We start from the raw sequence: 9,946 nt of genomic DNA, 5'->3' as shown, positions 1-9,946 counted from the left end.
TCGACGTTTACAGAACGAATTCTGCGGCGGTTCTTCCGAGAGCGCTTTCCGCGTGGCGAACGCTAGTCTCCGAGCCGCGGGTAAAGGAATACCAGGGGTTGCGTTGTAAAGTCAAATGACCTACAGTACGCGTAGAGCTTTTGAACGGTGTCCTTTTGAATCGCAGTTGCTATCCAAACACAAACAAACAGAGCAGAGCATTGGAGTTAATCACCCGGGGAAGGCGTGTCCGAGGGCGGGCGCCCAGACGCGCTGCCCGGAGCTCTGAAAAGTGAGAGACCTGACGTCCACCACTCACACCAAAGTCTAACTCCGGCAGAGCGCGGGCCGGGAGCACGGGTGGCTTTCGCCCAGCAGCGAACAGAGGATTTGCGCTACACTCTTCACACTGCGAGAACTGGTCGCAGGTTTGCCGTTCACGGTTTTTTTTTTTCCTCTCTCGTTAAATTCCCCCCACCATGAACTTTACATGGAAGAACATGGACGGCTGTTGCTGACGTTTAATTGGAGTTCACCGCTTTGCGCTAGATCGACATTGTGGATTAATGAAATCCGGCAGAGTTTACTGCAGGCGACAGTGGGCATCCTTTTATTGTGGGGTAAGAGCTCTAATGCGCGTTTAATGAGAAGGAAAACATCCGAAATGCATGGTTGAGAAAATGTAACAAGTACTGCGTCTCCCTGTACAGGAGTTGTGAGATTACTGAGGCTCACGGTGTTAAAAGCTCTAACCATAAAATAGAGGCTTCATAAAAACAATACAAAAATGCATATATTTGTATTTCTACAGTATACGAACATAAGAGACAAATATAAAGCAGTTCAATGACCGTCGTAAGTAAACCTGTTAAGGCACCATGTAGATGATAATTTTAATTTACTCCTGAGTGTAATGGTGACTTTGCCGTCTCAGGACATAGCTGCAAAGTATGCACTGTGGCTGGCGCGCACACATTTCAATAGCATTTAAAACTTATTTAAAACACTACATATTGGACCCGCTGCAATCAGGACAAATGTTTACAAACGGCAACCGAGCCCCAGAGCTTTGAACGGCTGTCAGTCACTGGACAAAAATGAGCTGGTCGATTGCGCTCTTGGGGGGTTAACAATATCACTTTCCCTTCGCTAACTGTTGGGTAATAGGCAGAGAGACTAAAGGCTAAATGCAGGAAAAACTAGCCACGTTTTTTTTTAGCGATGATGAGGAATGCACAATCAAGGCATCGGTTATGATATGACTTTCGAGAACACGTGGGAGCAAATATTATTTCGCCTAAATGACCTATTTTCCTGGCTTCACGGCGTGGGCGTTCAGATGTAGCCTAGCCTGTGGTTGCCAATAAAGAAGGGAAGATTCGAGTTTAAGCCGTGTTCGGACAGAAGCCTGCATTCGTTTCATATAATTAATAAGAATTATAATATGAATAAAACAAGCTACTCAAATAGCAATTAAAGACCCGATATTCTAGAGCAAAATTACAGCAGCCCCATAGTAAGAATGTGAACTACAGAGTAAAAAATAAACAACGATTATATTCCATAATTTATAATTTTGCAGAGTCTCACACACTCAACTGAAACGTTGCCTCTGCCTTTTCTCTGGTTAGGAAAAGACGTGTTGTTGGTATATATCGATACCAAAACTAAAAACTTTTTTTTTTTAACAGGCGACCGATCAATATGTCACTATTGTTTCAAAAACTTGAGTCACGAAAGTACTATTCACGGATTGTATCCAAAAATAGTTTAGCGCCTGACTGTAACTTGAAATAGATCCATTAAACCGCTGGCTGAATATTAATTTTACTACCACTGATGATAACTACTGATAATAGTCGTTGCAATAATCCAAATAAGTGGTCAACTGATCGTGACATTTATATAAAAATAGCCGTCATTATTATTATTATTATTGTATCCTGTGATCGATCTGGTTAGCGATAAGTTGAGGCGGTCTTGGAGCTACGAAGCCGAGGTAGACTCCAGCGGCTCGCGCGCAGTCCTCCCGCCCTCGGCGGCTCGAGCCGGCGGAGACGAGCCCGGTCAATACCGGCGGTCCTGGGTGGGAGAGAGCCTGAGACTTCCTTCCTCCTCTCGCTCCCCACTGTTAAAAGTCCTTATCGGTAAAAGCCCTCGAGCTGTGATTACTAATAGTCCTAATGGCCAGACTCGCTATCAAACGTTGCGTTTTGAAATCATTAACACTTGTGAACACCGCAGCGACTGCACGCTGCAGTTCTGTCTCGACGTGAGAAACGTTTGCTATTCTTCAGCCAGATGAATGCATCTTGCTCTTATTTTTATGTCTTAATCGATTCAACTTTCAACACAATTGGCGTACAGGACAGAAGAAGTTCTTCTTTTTCATCAACCTACTGGGGCCCGTGATATTCCACTCCTAAGCAGCACAGAATTTTTCAATGTGCAAATAAAATTGAACACATTTGTGGGAAATGGGAAAACATTCGTGTGATTTAGTGTACATAGTACCAACCTTTGTTAAAAATGCATTTGGACTTTTGTGTTCAGACTTGCGAGTTTATGGAGATGTTTAATAGTTCATTTTCTTCCTTTTTACAAATTCAAATTCACAAGCGCTTACATGTATGTACAAGACTGTCTTCCTTCTCCTGGGGCTGGACATCTTTTTCTGGGGGCAAGTTACCAGATGGAATAGATCCCACATTGTAGATTTAATTTATTTAGCCGGTCACATTAGGAGTGTGTCGCTTTTCTCTCCTTCGGTTATGTAGACGAATGGTTACTCCAAAAGGGAAAATAAGGCCGAAACCTTCTGCGCAGACACCTCCTTGGCTCCAAACACTGTCTTTCTAATTAATTAAAACTTGCTGGTTTTTACAATACCCCCTCCCGACATTACATTTAATCGAAAGTGAGAAAATTCTCTCTTAAACCAGCGACTTCAAAAAGCTGTCGAAAATCGAGCCTGTGCCCGTCACGGTGCAAGATATAAAAAAAACTCCCCGTCTCTGTTGCGAAAGTTCTTCGGGTTCCCAGTTCTAAAAGTTATAAAATGAACGAAATTGTCCGCTGAGTTTAAGTGAAATAAAATACAACTTTCAATGGTAGACTTTAAGCTTCACGTTTGAATTGTTCAAACAAACAAAAAAAATAAATCTTTGGAATTCTGTGGAAAAATTCCCTCCTGAAAAAAAAAAAACAAAACTTTTTTCACCAAACCAAAGAACGAGATCATCAGGGTGCGGAGGCCATTTGAACAGAAATCGCCTCGACGCGTTAAAAAGGGTCTAAATGTCACTTCCAAAACATTTCCCACACGTGGGAGCCTTACAGGGAATTCGCCTTCGTGGAATGTTTTAACTCGACGTTTTTCTTTTTGCTCTCCATCTAAAACGATCGCTACACGGTCGGCCCACAGAGGTATCTGGAGGCTGCCGCCGAGTTGGAACAGAAAAGCATGTTCTTGTTTTCTTTAAAGAACTTAAAAAGTGTGTTGCCCACTTTTGTGTGCCCTGCCCGTCAGTCCATGAACAGGCCTGGGCTTGCTGTTTCTGGGGGGAGTTCTCATACCTATCAAATAAGACCCTGCATGTACACTTAGCCGCTGAGTGTATTGATTCAAATGTATTGAATTGTATTTGTCCCCCCCCCCACCAGGGACTTTAAGCAGTTGACCGAGTTCTGCAGAGGCCGCCTCCCCCAAGCAGGTGAAGATGGGAAGCAAAGCGCTGCCGGCGCCGATCCCCCTGCACCCGTCGCTGCAGCTGACCAACTACTCCTTCCTGCAGGCGGTCAACACCTTCCCCGCCACCGTGGACAGCCTGCAAGGCCTGTACGGCCTCAGCGCCGTGCAGACCATGCACATGAACCACTGGACGCTGGGCTACCCCAACGTGCAGGGGCTGCGGTCCACCCTCACCGAGATGGCGGCGGCCCAGAGCCTGATGGACGCGCGGTTCCCCTTCCCGGCCCTGCCGTTCGCCGCCCACCTCTTCCACCCGAAGCAGGGCGCCATCGCCCACGTCATCCCCGGCATGCAGAAGGACAGGCCGAGGTTCGACTTCGCCAACCTGGCCATCGCCGCCACCCAGGAGGACCCGCCCAAGGCCGGGGAGCTGTCCAAGCTGACGGGGGGCCTGGGGAGCCCCATGTCGGAGCTGAGCAAGCTGTCGCCGGACAGGAAGCCCAGCCGCGGCCGCCTGCCCTCCAAGACCAAAAAGGAATTTATTTGCAAGTTCTGCGGCCGGCATTTCACCAAGTCCTACAACCTCCTCATTCACGAAAGGACCCACACTGACGAGCGGCCCTACACGTGTGACATTTGCCACAAAGCCTTCAGAAGACAAGACCACCTTAGGGACCACAGGTAAGGTTGTCTGGCAACTAAACCTAGCCGTAATCGTTTCATCTTCTAGTGAAATATTGTAGTTATTAGCCACTGGGATATTTGTTTAGAATATTTCGTCGATGACAAGACTTTAAAATAGACTATAGCCTTCAAGAATAAAGAGTTCATCTTAAAATACATATAATTTAGACGACGATGAGGATGATAGTAATAGGGATATTAGCAAGTTATCTATTTTGGCTCATTTATCGTTGGCAAGGTCCCAGATTTGGGTTTATTGGTAAAATATTTTAGTTCCGAACGTCTGAATTGTCCCTTGCCAAGTGCAGAGCAAGGGAGTCTCAGGTGAGCCTTTAGATGACCCAGTTGTGGCGGGCTAACGGGCCGAAGAGCTCCCTCGCTCTTGCAGACAGGCTGGCCTGTAGTTCTAGTCCGAGGCCTGAGAGGGCGCTCACGTCCCGCGCGTCAGCGAGCTGCAGCTCCTTCGCCCCGCAGAAGAACTGCTCCGAGAGCGTTTTCAGCGCCACCGCTGCAGTTATTCATAAACCCATTTAAGGGACTGCTGTGTAAGTGGTAAGGTGTTTTTTTTCCCCTTTCTAGTGGCGCTTCCACTAAACCAAACTCGTGTATTGATTTTCAGGTACATCCACTCCAAAGAAAAACCGTTCAAATGCCAGGAATGTGGAAAGGGATTTTGTCAGTCGAGAACTTTAGCTGTGCACAAAACATTACACATGCAGGTAAGTTCAAGTATTTTAATTACCTTCCACCGTTTGCCTTGTGCAAATCAAAGCCTTCCTTTGATTCGGATAGACTGGTTGTAGAAATAAAGCAAAGATTGGTTATATTAAGATATTATATGACCATTCTTTTTGCATACAGTTTGATGTAAATGTGTATAATGTACACTTTCAGCTTCAGTGTTATTTTATAGGCCTGTGATAAAATATGTTATCAATACGGAACTTGTTGACTCTTGTCTATAAACAGATTCAAATTTTGAAGGGAGAACAAATTTTAGTAGCGGTTCAAACAGACTGACGTTTTTTTTATTAATACTCCACCGTTTATGTGGAAAATATCTAAATACTGTATAGTGACATGTAAAATATGGTACCAAAATACACCTGGAGCACATAATTTGCTGCGTTAGTAACTGTTAATAAGTTTTGCAATTTTCTCTGATGTGATATTTATTCTACATGATTGAACTTAGAGCTACAGCTTGTCATTGTGAAGAAAGTGAACGCTTGCCTACTTGTGAAGTAAATATTGAATAAAGAATAATAGAACGATAATAATGGAACGAAAAATCTTTGTAAAGGATTAATCCTTTGCTTGCTTCAAATCTAAACAGGAATCACCTCACAAATGCCCCACATGCGGAAGAACCTTTAATCAAAGAAGTAACCTGAAAACTCACCTTCTCACCCATACAGACATCAAGCCTTTCAGCTGTGACCGGTGTGGAAAGGTGTTCCGGCGCAACTGTGACCTGCGAAGGCACAGCCTGACACATACTCCTCCGCAGGACTACTAACGGCTATAACTATTGGAGCCAATGCCTCTTGTGGGGAGAAAAAAAAAAAGTATCGGCAACAAAAATTTAAAACGAAAGCAGGACTAAAACAGCAACAAGAAAGTTCACCGGCATCACAAACGGGACTGTTAAGGACGGATACAAAACAGAGCGAAGGACTGTCCGACATAATCGCTCGCCGTGTACATACCGTGGCTCGATTTCAGAGCTTCTGTAAATAACTTTTTGTACTGTCCTTTTTTTATATATAAAACGTGTACAAAAAACTAATTTTGGAAATATGCTAAATGTATTTTAGAAATAAAGAAAATCTACTATTCTCAATTTGTGTTATGCTGTTATTATTTAGATGTATGCGCTTCACTTTTTTTTTTTTAAACTCCTGAAGGGGTCAAATTGATCTTAGACGCTTGGCACTGCAGGTATCAACGTGACAATCGTTTCCCCGAAACGGAAAGATTAAACAGAAAAAAAGTTCCAAGTATTTGTTGAGCGATATTCTCTTTCAGTAAGGATGAACGCGCAAACAGTTTTATTGGCAGTTTTTGTCCATGTAAAGTAATTCTTTTACAAGTGTTTTAAGATTTTTATTCCTGAAAATGTAATGGGGGGGCTTCGCTAGCGCCCAGGTGTTCTTAGTAGCGGGTTCATTCAAAGGCAAACTGGTGATCATGTCTCACGGAGTTTTCACTTGTGTATGAAAAGCTTCGAGATTGAGTGAAAATTAAAACTTTCGACATTTAATACAAGGGCAGCAAAAACTGTTTGTTTTTTTAATTGTGAAAATTGTTATTCACTTTTTTTTTTTACTTTAAAGCTGTTTTTTTTTTTAATTGTGCTGGTTTACAAGGGGGGGCCTTTGGCCGAGGCTGTTATGCATTGTCTTTTGCATTTGCTGTGTTTTTGCCAAATGAAGTTAAGCGTGAAAACATGAGGTATTCAAAAGGAAAGATTGTGCTTTCTCTATTAACAGCTATTAAGGTTTTCTTCCCCTCGATGTCACAGAAATGCGCCTTTAATCGAAACAATAATGTTTTGCTTATTCTGAACCATTAAGAATGAAAAAAAACATTTTTTCTTCTGCCGGGGAAGCAAGGTTTCAGTTTCCCCTGTTTATTACAGGATAAACGGTCGAGAAACGAGACCCCGCAAGCAGGTATAATTCAACCAAGCACAGGCTACAACGAGCCTTGGGTGAAGCAGAATGTAACCGGTTAGTAGTCTAATGTCAAGCCTTCCAAAAATAGTACGTGCTGCAGACCTGGGTGTCCAGTCCCCTTTCGGCTGCTACTAGTTTCGGCGCTCAGGCAGTTTTACAAAATAAAAGCACAAGAGTTCAATATTTTTCTGTCGTTGATTTGACGAATTTCGCAACTATTAACTAACTCAGAAAGAGGGTCCCCGGAAAGTCATAGTTCAGCGGACCTGACAACGTGAATGTGTGTACTGTGCGCCAGCTAGCAAGGTTAAAACACAAACATGACACGCTATTTATCAGAATGAACTGGAATGTTTAAAATATCACATAGCTGGCATAGACTTGTGGCATCTACACGTCCGTAGCACTCCAGGTCCGGTAGGCCTGCAGGAAACGCGAGTCTTCCGAGAGTCTAGTTTCGCCGCGTTTCATCAGCCTTATGTTCGGTGATGAATCCTGGTGTTTGCATGGATATCTCAACGTGTGTAACTGTTGATTTGCCACAATAAATGTAGTAGTTCTCGAGGAGTTTATTGTTAATTGTCCGTTTAAAAGAAAACGGAACAATTCATGTAATGCTATACTTTCTGTAAAAAGAACTGGTTTAAACTGTTGTTTTATTTGCTTCGTTTTTTTTTGTATGTTACTTTTCTTAAGGAAAAAAAACACAGTACCGTATTTGCCCTATAAAGCGATGCACGGGTCACACAAGGACACTGTAACAACTAAATCAACCCCAAATCACAGCTGATTGACAATATGCAAGTGAACAACATGGTTTTAATTAAAGAAGTAAAAAATAAAAGAACGTGTGAAAAAAAATACAGGTTTATATTTAGGCAGTAATTAACTTAAGACAGACGTCTGTTAATATATTACGCTATCTTAATTTGAGAACGAAACGTGTTTTTGGTGTCAGAACACAAATTGTATTATTTCCCATACGTTTTGAATAAAACCTGTTTACATTTATCGTCCGTTGGGCCTTTTTTTTTCTTTTTTGGAACAGCTTTGGTTGAATCTAAAAAACCCGGAGAAATGTATGTCTTCGGCATGTCAGACAAGTGATCTGCCAGTGAGTCGTTTCCAGAGCGCCAATATTCTCGGTACTTCACCGAGTTTTAATAAGTGTTTCTCTTTCTCGTAAGAGGCGGATTCTGCCATATAGGCCCGTGTGATAGGCCTAATGCTTCCAGGTTTACACTTCCGTGTTACCGAATCAGAAACGAAGAGATTCATTTGCCTTAAACTATGGATTGTAAAATGTATCTCGGCGTACAGCGCGCAACACTTTGAAATCTGTTGCAGAGCTGACTTTCTCCTGCTTTTGTCCTTATGATTGAAGGCCGCACGTGTTCTCTAGCAGAACCATTCATATTGTTAAAACGGACTAATAACCCCTAATCAGTTACAGTGAAAGCATCGAAAATACATTAAAAAAACAATATATTTAAATTACATTTATGGTTGAGTAAATTAATGACCGACAACTGAGCCACGTATGGGTGGATTGAGGCAGTAGATACTACAAAAAACATTTGTATTATGTGCACTTTCACCTTTTATTTCTCCATTAAGGCCAACTATTAGTAAGAAATATGTAATAATCGACACGGCTGCTTCGCGAAACATGAGGTTTCTCCAGGTCCGTGCTGTCCGCACTCGCTCTCCCTAATCACTCTCCTCGTTCTGGTCCACCTCAGGGCCGGAGGGAGCCGGGAAGTTAACCTGCTGCTTTTCTGTTGTGTGGAATAAAAGCTCTGGTTCGGAAGATGAACTGGGGGTTTTATTCTCAAAGGATACAGGCGCTCGAAGGATTTCACGTAGCTGGGCATCTGAAAGAAAGCAACATTCTGACAAAACCGAGCAATGTGTGAGACAGGGGCTGATAAGAATATTTAAAAGTATTTTCTTGTGTGCCATGCTGGATGTTTTAAATGGGATCTTTTTTTTAAAAGGTCTTAGGACGTAACACAACAAGCGGCGCTATTTAATCCCAAGTAATGTTATTATAAAATCTATTTTCAAGCGAAGCTTATTTTCCCTGTTTGTGTTGAATCAGTATTAATAAGAGTATTTTCTATATCTAATCATTGTATGATTCAACCTACTATCATTTCTAAAATGTGCAACAGGGGCCTAAATATTATATATATATTATAATATCTATATATCAGAGCAAATGACTAGTAAAAGTTGCACCGTTAAAGATTGTAATTTTTTTAATTCGTGTTTATTGGTAAGCAAGTGCCAGTTAGGACTTGAACCTCGTTCTTTCACGAGTGTGTTTCCTTTAAAGAGTCGCGGTGCTGTAGCCCTGAAAAGCGCAATTTGAGCTCCACGCCGGAGCTTTCGAGAGTGGGGTATGCCTGCCTGCTGTTTGCGTGAGCGATAAAACGGGCGCACATCATAAACTCACCTTGTGATCTGTTTACTGTCCAATGAATAAGACGCGCTGTTAAATGTGACTGACACGTCCCTCCTGCCGTCACTGGAGAAGCGCTTGCGTCTCCTTGCCTGTCGCCGCAAGAAACGAAAAACAGCGCACTTCAAAAAAAGACATGTTCATTTGGACTGCATGAAAGATAAATACCTACGAAAAAGGGCGACTATAAGATATTTACAAGAAATAAAATCACCCACGTTCTAGCATTTACGAAATGCACCTGTGCGATAAGTCTGGTATTAATCAGAAAGCAATGAGACTGTCTTGGCATTAGGCTGCGCTGAAGGAAGACAGCAAAGACTGTAAAAGCACCCGTGCGCAGTTCAGCTACTAGCGTCCCTGGTTTCTGAGTAAAAGACTGTAACAAAGACAATTACGAGTACTGTGTTAATGACTATACCTATAATAATAATGGTAATAATAATTACC

General features: G+C 42.5%; 1 protein-coding gene across 2 annotated transcripts; it reads left to right on the top strand.

The window, feature by feature from the left end:
• The first annotated feature begins 296 nt into the window (after window positions 1-296).
• On the top strand, window positions 297-8,047 carry osr2 (odd-skipped related transciption factor 2). 2 transcript variants are annotated; one of them, XM_088929185.1, is made up of 4 exons: window positions 297-599; window positions 3,643-4,351; window positions 4,974-5,073; window positions 5,773-8,047. In XM_088929185.1, the coding sequence occupies exons 2-4, from the start codon at window positions 3,699-3,701 to the stop codon at window positions 5,845-5,847; spliced, it is 828 nt and encodes a 275-aa protein (XP_088785311.1). In that variant the 5' UTR covers window positions 297-599; window positions 3,643-3,698; the 3' UTR covers window positions 5,848-8,047. The 2 variants fall into 2 exon arrangements, with proteins under 2 accessions (XP_088785311.1, XP_088785310.1); XM_088929184.1 differs by having other exon boundaries at window positions 5,691-6,195.
• Window positions 8,048-9,946: the final 1,899 nt, after the last annotated feature.

The sequence above is a fragment of the Atractosteus spatula genome, chromosome 12 (assembly GCF_055471065.1).
Source record: "Atractosteus spatula isolate fAtrSpa1 chromosome 12, fAtrSpa1.hap1, whole genome shotgun sequence".
Classification (NCBI taxonomy): domain Eukaryota; kingdom Metazoa; phylum Chordata; class Actinopteri; order Semionotiformes; family Lepisosteidae; genus Atractosteus; species Atractosteus spatula.
The sequence above is the reverse complement of the archived record's forward strand: the minus strand, read 5'-3'. Positions and strand labels throughout refer to the sequence as shown.

Bases quoted from the DNA above. Each gene is read 5' to 3' on its own strand.
- osr2 (XM_088929184.1), top strand. From the start codon at position 3,699: ATGGGAAGCAAAGCGCTGCCGGCGCCGATCCCCCTGCACCCGTCGCTG. The intron at 4,352-4,973 runs GTAAGGTTGTCT...ATTGATTTTCAG, and splicing joins GACCACCTTAGGGACCACAG to GTACATCCACTCCAAAGAAA. The intron at 5,074-5,690 runs GTAAGTTCAAGT...AAATCTAAACAG, and splicing joins ACAAAACATTACACATGCAG to GAATCACCTCACAAATGCCC.